The sequence below is a fragment of the Vigna angularis genome, chromosome 2 (assembly GCF_016808095.1).
Source record: "Vigna angularis cultivar LongXiaoDou No.4 chromosome 2, ASM1680809v1, whole genome shotgun sequence".
Lineage (NCBI taxonomy): Eukaryota > Viridiplantae > Streptophyta > Magnoliopsida > Fabales > Fabaceae > Vigna > Vigna angularis.
The window spans coordinates 8,222,248-8,236,445 of record NC_068971.1 but is presented as its reverse complement, the minus strand read 5'-3'; the positions used below and the strand labels follow the sequence as shown (position 1 = coordinate 8,236,445).

At 36.1% G+C, this 14,198-nt stretch overlaps 1 protein-coding gene across 2 annotated transcripts; it reads right to left on the bottom strand.

Annotated features, from left to right (window-relative positions):
• Positions 1-7,748: 7,748 nt before the first annotated feature.
• Positions 7,749-13,924, bottom strand: LOC108321171 (beta-amylase 7). 2 transcript variants are annotated; one of them, XM_017552842.2, is made up of 12 exons: positions 13,587-13,924; positions 12,732-13,314; positions 12,186-12,330; positions 12,046-12,116; positions 11,398-11,475; positions 11,010-11,213; positions 10,729-10,923; positions 10,382-10,546; positions 9,974-10,234; positions 8,911-9,129; positions 8,489-8,708; positions 7,749-8,129 (listed from the first exon to the last, which is right to left on the bottom strand). In XM_017552842.2, exons 2-12 carry the CDS (start codon positions 13,182-13,184, stop codon positions 8,101-8,103), a joined length of 2,040 nt encoding a protein of 679 aa, XP_017408331.1. In that variant the 5' UTR covers positions 13,185-13,314; positions 13,587-13,924; the 3' UTR covers positions 7,749-8,100. The 2 variants fall into 2 exon arrangements, with proteins under 2 accessions (XP_017408331.1, XP_017408330.1); XM_017552841.2 differs by having other exon boundaries at positions 12,046-12,330.
• Between the last annotated feature and the right edge of the window lie 274 nt (positions 13,925-14,198).

Genomic DNA, 14,198 nt, shown 5'->3' with positions numbered 1-14,198 from the left:
ACTCAAAATATAGTACCAAGGATTTAATATAATAAGGTTTAATGTCTCAATAAGTTCCTATTTTCGTCCCAAATTTGAAATAGGTCCATGTTATATTTGAAGTCTTAATTAGATCCTTATTTTTGTTAGTTTGATGCAAATAAATCCTTTCCGTCAATTTCAAAAAACGGCGTTAAGGAGTGTGTGACGTGGCGTGTGTGAATTCAATTTTTTATGGTTTAATGTCTCAAAAGGTCCTTATTTTCGTCCCAAATTTGAAATAGGTCCCTGTTATATTTGAAATAGGTCCCTATTTTCGTCCCAAATGTGAATTCAAAATTTTGAATTCAAATATAACAGGGACTTATTTCAAATTTGGGACGAAAATAGGGACCTATTGAGATATTAAACCTTAAAAAATTGAATTCACACACGCCACGTCACGCACTCCTTAACGCCGTTTTTTGAAATTGACGAAAAAGATTTATTTGCATCAAATTAACAAAAATAAGGATCTAATTAAGACTTCAAATATAACAGGGACCTATTTCAAATTTGGGACGAAAATAGGAACATATTGAGACATTAAACCATATAATAATTTATAGTCAAAGAGAAGAAAAACGAATTGTGAAATGTATACAGCACTTAAAATTCACCTTAATATAATTTAATTTGATTCATGGTTTACAGATTAATTTCTACTAACCTTTAAAATAAAACTTTTTTTATTTGTTAGATGAGTGAATTAAAAAAGTTATAGTATCAAATCTCCTACATAAATTCGTTTATAGTTAGAACCAAAATGGACTTAGCTATTAAAACAAAATCTTAATTAATTTATGAATATTTTTTAAAATTGTATAAACTTTAAAAATATTTTAAACTATAAATTAATCTCTAAATATTTTATATTAATTGTAAAAATTGATTTTTGACTAATTTTTATTATTTGAAAATTAATTGCAAGATTAAGGTTTAGCACAATCTATCTAGACCAAATTTGACTTAACATAAGTTAGCTTTGATTCGACTTTCGACTTTTAATGGTTTAGGCTTATCTAACTTGATGTATTTTTTACTTAAATCTAATCTCACTTGCAGTCAACATGATTCAACTTAATAATTTAGCTTAGGATGCCCAGACTAAACTAGGCTTAACTTAATTTAATCACAACACTCAAATCTAAACCCAACCCAATTCAACTTAACATAGATTCAACCCAATCCACATTAATTAGTCTCATTTTAATCCAAATTGATTCTAACTTTGACATTTTTTTGACTAAGGTATAATTTAACATTTTTTTACTAAGGTCCAATCTAACTTTGGACCTAATCTGACTCAGACTCAAGTTAACTCAGCTTGATTTAAGTCACGATCAAATTAATTTAATTTGAGTTTACTCGACTTAGTTAAACATGATTTTGACTATCTTAACTCGTGATTTGGTTAACCTAGACTCGACACATCATCTATCTATCCTAACTTACTATGATGTGGATTCAAGAGAGTCTCGGTTGTCTTAATAATGCATAACTTAAACTTAATTCGATTCAAACTTGTATAATTTAAGCTTAAATTATCAATATCATATCTAGATCCAACTTGACTTAATTTTGCATAGTTGGAATAGACTCAATCACACCTTAATTTTGGATTTTTAAAATAAAAAACTATCAAATCCATATATATTTAAAATATCATTACTTATATTAGTGTTAACATCTAAAAATATGGATTTGTTTTTTTTTTGTCATGAGTAAAAAATATTGAAGCAATTAAAACTTTTTTTTTTCATGTGGATGAAGTTTATTTTATTTTATTTTTCTTTCTCATTTAAAAAATATTTTTTACTTGAAAAAATGACCCATAAAAAAATGTGGATATTTTTAACCCTGATCGAGAGCTCTCATTTTTCAAATATAAAAATAAATTTTGTGGTGAAATATATTTCAGGTACAAAATCACTTCACTGTATTATCTTGGACCAAGCTATTGCTTAATTAAAAATTGGCTTGATTCCCGTATGAAAAAGATTACTTGTCTCTTTGTATAATATGTAATATGGAGTATTGTTTTCATTTATTTTATTTTACACATGTAGTATTGTTCCATTTGAAACTATTTTTTTAGTATGTTTATCAAATCAATTGTTTTCAAATGAAATATGTTCCGTGTTTGAGAATATAAAATAACATTTGTAATTAAAAACGTTGCTTCTGTTTGGCTATAAAAATTTGTATTCTGAAATTTAAAATTGTTACTAAATGGATTTTTTTTTCTCTGGAAATACTATTTTTTTTTTTTGCAGAGTTTGTTGCAAGTTATTTTTATTCTAAATTTGATCATTTTCAGAATCCTGTTTTTTGACACTCACCACATCCCTTGTTTACTTTTGTATTATATCACTTATCATATTCATTACTTTCATTTTTTTTCTATTCATTTCTATTTAATGTTGTCAAACAATATTTACTTTATTCTTTTTATTTACACTAGCTTAGGCAATCTGTATCACGGCAAGTTCTCGCCATGTATGATGACAACTCCTGAGAAAAAAATGACATTCTCAAGGTTAAAACTATGCAATGTACGTACTGTGCTGATGATTTGAAATAAAAATTATAGATGTTTCATACAATTATATTCAAAAATACAATCAAGCCTTACCACATATTATGGGATGTAATTATGTTATCCATTGTGTTAGGATATTTATCCTATTTTATCATCATTATAGTGTGTCAAGGGTTACCCTATTTATCATGATTATATTATGTCTAGAATTACCCTATTTATCATGATTATATTGTGTCTAGGGTTACCCTATTTATCATGTATTTGTGTATCAATTTATTCTTATAAATAGAAGATTGTGAGAGGGATCAATCAAGCCCTCTAGAATTATTTTACAGTTTCAATCTTAAGTTGGTATCAGAGCGGGTCGATCCCGCTCTGGTTTCTGTCTCGTAATATATATTTGTCCGGCGCCACAGTTCTTTGTCGCCCGCCACTGCCCGCCGCTGCCCGCCGCCGGCCACCGTCGGCCGTCGCCGGCCACCGTCCGGCCACCGTCTCCGGCCACCGTCCGGCCACCGTCACCGCCGGCCACCGCCCGCCATTGCCGGCCACCGTCGTCCATCACTGTCAAAGTTTCCTTCGTCTAAACCCTTAGGGTTTTCTTGTTCTTCGTTAGTACTATTCGTCTTCTTCAGAAATGGCGTCTGGCAGTACTCTTTCCTTCTCTGGAAGTCCATCAATTACCTCCGAGAAGCTAAATGGAAAAAATTATCTATCATGGTCTGCTGCCGTTGAAATGTGGTTCCTTGGCCAAGGGCATTATGACCACCTTGAGCGAGATGGAAGCCATGTGCCTACTGAAAAAGCTGATCAGTGGAAACAAGCAGATTTCCAGTTGTGTGCCCTGTTATGGCAATCAGTGGAACCCAAACTTTTTGTATCTTTGAGGGCTTTCAAAACTTGTCACTCCTTTTGGAAGAAAGCCCAAAGCATTTATGCCAACGATATTCAACGTCTCTATGACACTACGAATAAACTTGCATCTCTTAAAATGACAGACCATGATATGGTGTCCTTCATGACTGAAGCCCAATCTGCTGTCGAAGAACTTAGGATGTTTTTGGAAGTAGATCCATTAGAGGATATAAAAAAGAAACTAGACAAATTCTACATGGTGTTGATCCTTCGTGCCCTACATCCCGATTTTGATCATCTCAGAGATCAACTTCTAACTAGTCATGAGGTCCCCTCTATGGAAACATTGACCACTCGCCTTCTGCGTGTCCCGGTATCTCAAACTCAAGAAGCGCATGAACTAGTGGAACCATCTGTCATGGTTGCCACACGAGGAAGAGGAGGACGTGGCACTAGAGGAAGAGGACGAGGAGGTCGGGGACGTACTCAATGCACATATTGTAAAAGGATGGGTCATACTCAAGAGAATTGCTACTCCTTACATGGTTTCCCTTCCAAAACCGCCAATATTTCGAAGACTGAAACTTCCACTTTGAAAACTGAAACCTCTACTTCTATGTTTTCTGAGGATGAATATCAAGAGTATTTAAGGTTAAAGTCTAACAGCTTGGCACAACCATCTCAATCTCCCAATACATCAACAGCCTGCGTTTCTCAATCTATGGAATGTCAAAATTCATGGGTAATTGACTCAGGTGCTTCTGATCACATTTCTGGTAATACCTCTTTGTTCTCATCTATTTCCTTTCGAGAAAAACCTCATTTCATAACCCTTGCAAATGGATCTAAAACTTCTTCCAAAGGAGTCGGTCATGTTTCTTTGTCTCCCTCCCTCAATCTCAACTCAGTCCTTTTTGTCCCTAATTGTCCTTTTAATTTAATTTCCTTAAGCCAGTTGACTAAAATGTTAAATTGTTCAATAACCTTTGATCATAAATCTTTTGTTATACAGGAGCGTGGTTCGGGGAGACAGATTGGAGAAGGATATGAAGCTGGCGGATTATACCATTTTGGATCTCGTCCAAGGGTGTCTTGTGTTGCTGCTCTTAATCCTAAAGTGCTACATGATCGACTTGGCCATCCTCATTTGTCCAAATTAAAAAAAGATGTGTCCTGAACTTAGTGGTCTCCAAACCTTAGAATGTGAGTCATGTCAATTAGGAAAACATGTTAGATCTTCCTTTCCTAAAAGGTCTCAATCAATATGTAATTCTAGTTTTTCCATCATCCATTCTGATATATGGGGACCTAGTCGTATCTCCTCCTTTGGTTATAGATATTTTGTTACCTTTATTGATGAATATTCAAGATGTACTTGGGTTTATCTTATGAAAAATCGTTCTGAATTGTTAGCTATCTTTACATCCTTTTTGAATGAAATCAAGAATCAATTTGGTCAAGTAATCAAAATATTAAGAAGTGATAATGCCAAAGAGTATTTTTCATCCTCCTTTTCTGCCATCTTGAGTTCCCATGGTATCTTACATCAGTCTACTTGTCCTCATACACCACAACAAAATGGTATAGCAGAACGAAAAAATAGACACTTGGTTGAAACTGCTCGTACCCTTTTGCTTGGTGCCCATATTCCTGTCCATCACTGGGGGGATGCCATCTTAACTGCATGTTATCTTATTAATAGGATGCCCTCCTCCTCTCTTGATAATAAAGTCCCTTTCTCCATTTTGTTTCCTAATGATCCTCTCTTTCATACATCTCCCCGAGTGTTTGGCTGTGTATGTTTTGTTCATGACATGTCTCCAGGTCTAGACAAACTCTCCGTTCGCGCTCTCAAATGTGTCTTCTTAGGCTATTCTCGACTTCAAAAAGGATATCGGTGTTACTCTCCTGAAACTAAGAAGTATTACATGTCTGCCAATGTCACATTCTTTGAACAGACTCCTTACTTCTCTCCATCTGTTCAGGATGTTTCTATCCTCCAGCAGGTCCTTCCTATTCCAATGGTTGAGTCAAATAGCTCCACTGTCTCTGTCATTCCCAGTCATGATCACAATCCTTCTACACCTGTTTCTCCACATACTGAGATCATCCCACACAGGGCCCCAATGGATAGTCCACCTCCCCAAGACAATGGTGAATCTCCTACTTCAGATTCTTCTCCCTCGTCACCTCCTCCCACGCCTCCTGGTGCAAATGATTCAGCATGGCCTATTGCCCTCAGAAAAGGTACTCGTTCCACTCGGAACCCTCATCCCATTTATAATTTTCTAAGCTATCATCGATTGTCGCCCTCCTATTTTTCTCTTTTATCCTCAGTGTCCTCTGTTGTTATACCCAAGAATGTGAAAGAAGCACTTGATCATCCTGGATGGCGACAAGCTATGATTGCAGAAATGCAGGCTCTTGACCACAGTAATACTTGGGAGCTGGTGCCCCTTCCCCCAGGAAAAAAGGCGGTTGGTTGTTGATGGGTGTATGCAGTTAAAGTTGGCCCTGATGGTGAAATTGATCGGCTCAAAGCTCGGCTTGTTGCAAAAGGTTACACTCAGGTTTATGGTCTTGATTATTGTGACACTTTCTCTCCTGTAGCCAAGATGACTACTATTGGTCTCTTCTTTGCCATGGCAGCCATTCGTCACTAGCCACTTCATCAATTGGATATCAAGAATGCCTTCCTACATGGTGATCTTGAGGAAGAAGTTTATATGGAGCAACCTCCAGGGTTTGTTGCTCAGGGGGAGTCTGGTATGGTATACAAATTGCATCGATCTCTATATGGCCTCAAGCAATCCCCACGTGCTTGGTTTGGAAAGTTTAGCTCCATTGTTCAAAAATTTGGGCTAAAACGCAGTGAAGCAGACCATTCAATTTTTTATTGTCATTCTTCTCTCGGGAAATGTGTTTACTTAATAGTATATGTTGATGATATTGTCATTACAGGAAATGATGCTGTTGGAATATCTCAACTAAAAGAGTACTTGTGTAGACATTTTCAAACCAAGGATCTTGGAAGTCTCAAATATTTCTTAGGCATTGAAGTAGCGCAATCAAAAGATGGAGTTGTAATCTCCCAAAGGAAGTATGCTCTTGATATATTACAAGAAACAGGCATGATTGATTGTAGACCGGTAGACAGTCCCATGGACCCAAACCAGAAATTAAGGACAGAAGAAGGTGAATTATTCTCCGATCCAGAGAGGTATAGGAGGCTGGTTGGCAAACTGATTTATCTCACTATTACAAGGCCAGATCTATCCTTTGCAGTTGGAGTGGTTAGTCAGTTCATGCAGGCTCCATGTATTGACCATTGGAATGCTCTCATTCGCATTCTAAGGTATGTAAAGAAGGCTCCCGGGCAAGGATTGTTATATGAAGATAAAGGAAGCATTCATGTCTTTGGGTATTGTGATGCAGATTGGGCAGGTTCACCTATTGATAGACGGTCTACAACAGGATATTGTGTTTTTCTGGGAGGAAACATTATTTCATGGAAAAGTAAGAAACAGAATGTAGTAGCTCGATCAACCGCGGAAGCCGAGTATAGGGCAATGGCATCACTAACATGTGAACTTATATGGGTGAAACAATTCCTTCAAGAGGTTAAATTTTGTGACATCCATACTATGAAGATGTATTGCGACAATCAAGCTGCTCTCCACATTGCATCAAATCCAGTGTTTCACGAGAGGACTAAACATATAGAAATTGATTGTCATTTTGTTCGTGAAAAGTTGTTGACCAAAGAAATATGTACTGAGTTTATTGGGTCAAACGATCAACTCGCAGATGTATTGACCAAGTCATTAAGGGGTCCTCGGATTGAGTTTATTTGTTCCAAGCTTGGTACATACAATTTGTATGCTCCAGCTTGAGGGGGAGTGTTAGGATATTTATCCTATTTTATCATCATTATAGTGTGTCAAGGGTTACCCTATTTATCATGATTATATTATGTCTAGGATTACCCTATTTATCATGATTATATTGTGCCTAGGGTTACCCTATTTATCATGTATTTGTGTATCAATTTATTCTTATAAATAGAAGATTGTGAGAGGGATCAATCAAGCCCTCTAGAATTATTTTACAGTTTCAATCTTAAGTCATTGTTCAAGATAAATTTAATGAATAAATGTATACTAGACATCATTTAAATTATATGATATTGGTGTAATTATAACATATAAACTTAGTCTCAAAACCAACAAAAATGTCAAACAAATTCTTGATTTCAAAATTATGATTACTAGATTAAAACTTTAGTATGCAACCTATCTACAGCTCCTTACATGACAGTTCAGAGGCAATCTGACAATTAACATTATTTGTTGTAAGAGTAAAAAGCTGCATGAAACTGACCTAAGCAGTTCATCATATCATCATCTATATGGGTGTGCTATAAAGTTGCAAGTGCAATAGTTGTACAAACAATTGTACACTGGCTAATAAGGTTAATGAGTGGCATGGGTAAATTATACATCTCTTATGTGACTTGTTTAATCCCAGAAGAAGGGGGAAGAACAAAAGCTCATTCTAGTCAAACTAGATGACTAACAAATATGTGCCGCAGCAAATAACAATCCTATTTTTCCTATTCTGTAGCAGAATACCCCAACCATTTTGTCAGGGGAATTACAAATACAAATCCTATTTTTCATGGGTTATACCTGAAGATCAAGAACAGCTTCCCCTGCAATGAGAAATAGTGCAGTCAACAACCCTAATATGATCAATGTCCTAAAAGCTAGCAACAACTTTAGCATATACGTTTCGGTGTTCTAATAACTGATTAACTTTCATATAAAATTACTTGGTAAATGATTCCAATCAGATAATAGGCATTGCTAAAGATTCCAATCAGATAATAGGCTCATGCTAGGTGGACCAAAGAACACTGCCAGTAGGAGCAAATAACGACATCCAGAGTTCAATAAAAAATGAGTAGCTGCTGAACTATATAACTATGAAACAAATTTGGTCTTTCCTCGATAGATATTTCCATAAATCAAGAAGAGCCTAAAGATACATTTGAAATATTCATCAACTTACCATGCATCCTTTTGACAAATCGTTCAAACTCTATGAAGTTTTGTCGTTCCATAAGAAGTGGACTAAGCCTCAGGTAAGTAAACGATGAAAAGTGCCTTCCATCTGGATCATTCATGGGCTTGGCATGATCCAAAACCTTGTTATAGCTGACTCTGTTTAGGCAAGGAAATCCATTCTGACTAGTAACTGGTAGGTCAACATCCCAACCGGCATTCAACACCTGCAATACACCATCAGCCAATCAGGGGTACACTTTACATTAATCGGCCTTAATTTTTGAAATAATATTCAGTGTAAATGATTCTTTCTATATATTAGACCAACACACATAAATTATTCCAACAAATTCTTCCTAATTAAATTGCTTATACATGACGCTAATCAGACAAAAGTATAAAGTTTGGCAAAGATTAGACACGTACTTGCCAGACTAATCCCTCAGGATCTGCAAATGTCTCTGGAAAACCCTCATGTTGGTTTAATGTGTGCAACTCAACACAAGGAATGTTTAAGCTAACTCCATTTATCTTTAACATTGTCATAATTGCAGCATAGCCATCACGATTGCATGGGTTATAGTACCCAGCAGTTAATTCAGTAGCATGACTTGCAGTCTTGTACCACCAGTAAATACCTGCTAACTGTATAAAACTTAAAATATATCAGACTGTACACGACCAAAAGAGATACGCACCACAATAACTAAAAAAATATACCAACAAATGTGTACCTCCTAGTCAAATAGGATTAGCTTTAAAGTAGCATTTTGGAACGGTTTTCTTTTGTTCTTATTTATGGGGCTTGGTGCAGAAAATTATTCTTTTTGATTGTGGATAAAAGTGTATTACTAATGGATACCAGTCAAAATAGAACACTCCCTTGGTCAGTGGTGGACAAACCAATCTGAATAACCAAGTAAAAAATTTTACATAAAGGGAAAGTAATTTTCAAGCACAAATCCACATCATGAAGATTAGGGACCTATTTTTTACCAACTTTTTTTACTAGAATATTTTCTTACAATGGAGTAGGCCACAACACCTGTAGCATTAATTTTATAAAAATGATTTTTTCTCTTATAATTTGTTAAGGAAGGTGCAGACAAGGCCGTTGCTCTTTTTTGTGGATGAAAATTTATTACTTAGCAATATCCATGATCAGTCTACCAAAGATGATTCCTTCCTCTGTGATAAACTTCGCTTATTGAAGAACCCATCCCCACACACTAAATAAATTTAAGATAGGGTTGGTTCTTAAAATTTTCTCAAGAAAACAATATTTTTCACTGAAAATAAGTTCTCAAAAGTGACACTTCAAATAATTGAAATTTAACACCACGTAAATAAGATAAGGGCTGATCAATTATTTGATTCCTTACCTACTATAAGACAAAATCATTAGTTTTAGATGCAGAAAAGAATCAAAGAATTTTTCATGATTTGGACTGCAAAATTTTCTCCAAAATAAATTTCTTTATTAAATTACCTTTGCAGTAACACAAGATCCCTCAAAAGCTAATTTTGCCAGAGAAAGTACCCGGTTTCCATGATCAACTAAAACCTGAGAGTACCAGCTAAGAAAAAACCTGCCATAGAAGCCATCATAATCACCCCCATCACAAAAGAAACCTGTTTCATGTGGCTGAGAATTATAGGTACCAGCATTATCTGGTCCTCTAGCCCAAATAGCGTGACCTCTTGCTTCTGCTGCTTTCCTAAGACTTTTCAACATATACTGATCATAACACTGTACACAGGATGGGGGGATGATGAGCAAACTGGTTAAAAAAAGATCCAAGAATAAAAAAATACATTTGAGCTAAGGAAGCATTTGCAAGGACAAACAGAATCTTAAAAATTGACAGACATAGATAACTATAATACACTTAATTACCTGGAATTCACCAATACCAGGATATCTCCAACCATGCTTTACAGGACAAGATGGATATCTTAGCTCTCCACATGGACCGAGTCCAACTTCAATCATGGAGATTAAGCCATCCTCAAAATACTCATCAAACTCTACCCGGAAACTTCTCATGAAATCAAAGTAAACCTACAAAGTACAACACACTTAATTTTATCAATGTAAAAAAAATGGAAACTAGTCTTCAATCCTAGCCCCAAAAGACATCTGATATATAATTCAAATTGATTTATTTGGAAGGAAATGATTTGAAACTAAGAAATTAACAGTCTAACACTGTTATTATTGTCATTGCATAATGTCATCATTACCTCCACAGCAGTACGACCTCTTAAAACCCGTTCCTTATCTATTCCCCAAGAAAGACATTCAGGGTTGTGCCTTCCCTCTCTATCAGTGAAAAAAATGTCAGGATTGCTCCTACCAATTTCAGCAACCCAATGCGGCAATGGAATACAAACATCATCACCAAAATTTCCTCCACATTCATGAAATGACATAACAACCTAGCCAAGTGTCAAAAGGACATATCACCACCCATGGCAGATCGAATCAGCAAGAGAGCACTTAATGATTGAACTATGAAACGTACCTGTAGCTTAAGCTTAACTTCTCGCACCATTTGAAAGAGTCTCTTGTAACCATTCCAATTATACTCTTGTGGAGCATGGGCCTCCACGATTCCCCACCAACAATCTACCATAACACCGTCAACATGCACCGATTTCAACACCCTCAGCTGCTTTAGCAACCCATCAGGATCAACAAGCTCACATTTTATATTGATCACCCCTAACTGCCAAAAATATATACAGAATGTTCCAATATAATGTTAGATTCATATTTACAGATAATTTCCTTAAGAAAATTACAGGTTTTTTTTTCATACCCATATATTATGAAGAACTACTCAATATAAGCATATAAAAGAAACATAACTTCAATATATTAGTGAAAATAAGAGTAAATTAATAGCTTACCGGCAGCATCACATAAACTGGAACATATGGGGTACCAGCCAAATCACGCTCGGGTAATCTAGCAGGCAAGTCAGCAATCTGCAAACAAGAAGTATAAAACAATGCCAAGATATAACATCCAAAGGCACCATACTGAAACAATTACATTGAAAATAAAAAGAATTAACGTGCCCTTTTTGATAATTATCCGACACAGGTTCTTTTCAAGTTTTCATGCTACTGACTTCTACTGACAAAAACAATAAGGTTAGCTCTTTACAAGAACAGAGCATGTAGAAAATAGTAGATAAATCAAGAGTTCTGCGTATCCACTGAACCTCTAGCTTAAAACCTTTCCTCTTAGTTCATCCCTACCTTGCACTATCTACCATCCACTGTTCCTAGCCAGCTCAGGAAACAGTTATGCTCCAAACTTATGCCCCTCCTTTGTGTTTGTCTACTCAGGTGTTTATTCTTTTACTTCTCATCCCTTTAATTCTAACATGTTGTGTTTCTATACATGCAGGAATGGTGAACTGGGTACTGATATAACAATGAATAATCAAATTGACACCAGTTCATGCTATCTGCCTATCACCGTAACCACAACAATAGTAAGAAGCTTTAGAAAAACAATTAACATGTTGGTCAAACGCCTTTATTAAATACCTGTTTCTCATCAGCATTATCAATTGAACCACTAATCAGAGGATGGTTGTCTCTTTGTGCTTCTCCATCCCCTACAATAGATGTTTGAGATCGGGAAGTTGAGGATAGATCATAAGGAGATGGAGTTGGCATAAAAACACCTTTTGTTTGACATGCACTATACTCTAAAGGGCTCCGATAGCCAGAAGCAACTCCCCTAAGAGAAGGGGATGGAGTTTGTTGTGAAGCCACATGGGAAGATGATGAAGTGAGAATTGTAGAATTACCACCAGCTGGCTTTTGACCCTGTAAGGTTGAGAAGAAAAGTTTCCAATGTGGGAGTTTTTCTGAGATTTGTCAGAACTGAAATTTGCAGATGCACAACAATAATAAGACATTAAAATATACAATATTTTAACTTGACTATACTGCACAGTAAGTACCATGTATCTATGTATACACTGCAGATAAACAAAACATATTTTTCAGCAACAGAGACCTCCAAAACAAATATTGTTGATAGGGGAGTTACAAAGTAAAATAACCAGGTTAACGAAAAACAATAATGATCAAGCCATAGTCCTCCCATTCTTGGGGAAAGTACATATGATGCCTGCAGATGCAGACCAAAAGTCACAAAATTCAACTACAGATTTAGTCTCAGAAAAAACAAAGTTTAACTTACATCTTGCAAGATAATTAATTACCTGAGATCTTGAGGGAAAAGTAGTACCATCTGGAAGAACCACCCATCCAGCCTCCCTTGCTAGAGCAGCAATGACATCATTTATGTCAGCCCTAACTCTTAGATTGTAGTTGCCATGCCTGCGTAGCCCAGCCAAGATCCTTGCAGTGATGGCCCTCCTGCGCCTCTCTCTTAGCTTTGTTCTCTCTTTCTCTTCTACTGGCCTAGATCTTCGAGTACCTCCACCAGGGGTACCTGCTTGTTCATGAAACTGCTGGTGCTGTGCAAATCTGTTGTCACCAGTGGCAGTTCCTATCTCATTTCCACCATCAATCCCCACCATCCCTGAAGCATTTCTCTGCTCGCCTCCATTTTCCTCATAATCATCTTCATCATCATCCTCATCCTTCACATCCATTCCTATTTCTTCATCATCCTCACTCGTTCCCACAAGCCTTTGCATATCGGTTGCCATAATCCCAAGTCTGAACCCTCAACTCTTCAAATTTTGTTCAATTTAATTAAAAACTATCATTTGCTCATAAAATTTTTGGAACAGCCTCCATTTCAAACCAAAAAGCTCATGTAATCAGGAATTCCACAAACTGCACAAAACAAGAATTAGTCAAGTTATTTTAGTGATCATTTAAAACTAAAGTCACTACAATTTCCTCTTCCTTAAATTTTGAAGTACTTCCCAGCATCCTCCACTGCATACACTATCAGAACTAAAACTAACAACTACTCACTCTAAATATTTTTTATTCATCGAAGAACTAGCTCTTCTGGCCAGATAGGGACACATTTAATTTCTTAACCACACATATTTTCTCATATAGAGCTGCAAGGAGAAAAAAATTCACATACTTAATTTTACCTCCAAATTGAAAATCAAAACAAATTATCCGGCAGATCTGTCTTCTCCTCACCGAAATCTTCAGAACTGACTCCGCAATTCCCGGCGACCGACACGGAGGTCCGGCGAGATCGACGGAGAAGGGGAGAGATCTGACGGAAAAGAGTTCAGACTAGGGAACTGCGGTGACTCCAAGTGTCCGGCAGCGGGAAAGGGAAGAAGTCCGGCCGGTTAGGGATGAGTGAGCGTGCGAGCGAGTGAAGCATGCGAGTAGACAGACGTCTCACGAGGTTGGGTTTTCGCTCGTGTCGTGTGCGTGCGTGCGGAACCAGCGTGTTTGCGAATTTGACACGATTGATCCGTGTCAACTTTTAAGTAAATGGAAAATAAAATTAGTATGACTGGGTTACACATAAAATGCATGATTTTAGTTTATTATCATAGGTGGACTTTTTTAAAATAAGTGGTTATGTCACATTTATGATATGATACTAATATTTGGCTAAATTTTATTATTTTTTTACTTTATATTTTTATTTTATCAATTATATATATATATATATATATATTTTTTTTTTTTCAAGCCTTTACATACTAATTATTTATTTTAGTTTGATATAAAATAATATTTAT

Excerpts from the sequence above, each read along its gene's own strand:
- LOC108321171 (XM_017552841.2), bottom strand. The coding sequence starts at position 13,184 with ATGGCAACCGATATGCAAAGGCTTGTGGGAACGAGTGAGGATGATGAA. Across the intron at positions 10,924-11,009 it reads AAGTTAAGCTTAAGCTACAG|GTTGTTATGTCATTTCATGA; the intron begins GTACGTTTCATA and ends ACACTTGGCTAG. Across the intron at positions 9,130-9,973 it reads GATCTTGTGTTACTGCAAAG|TTAGCAGGTATTTACTGGTG; the intron begins GTAATTTAATAA and ends AGTTTTATACAG.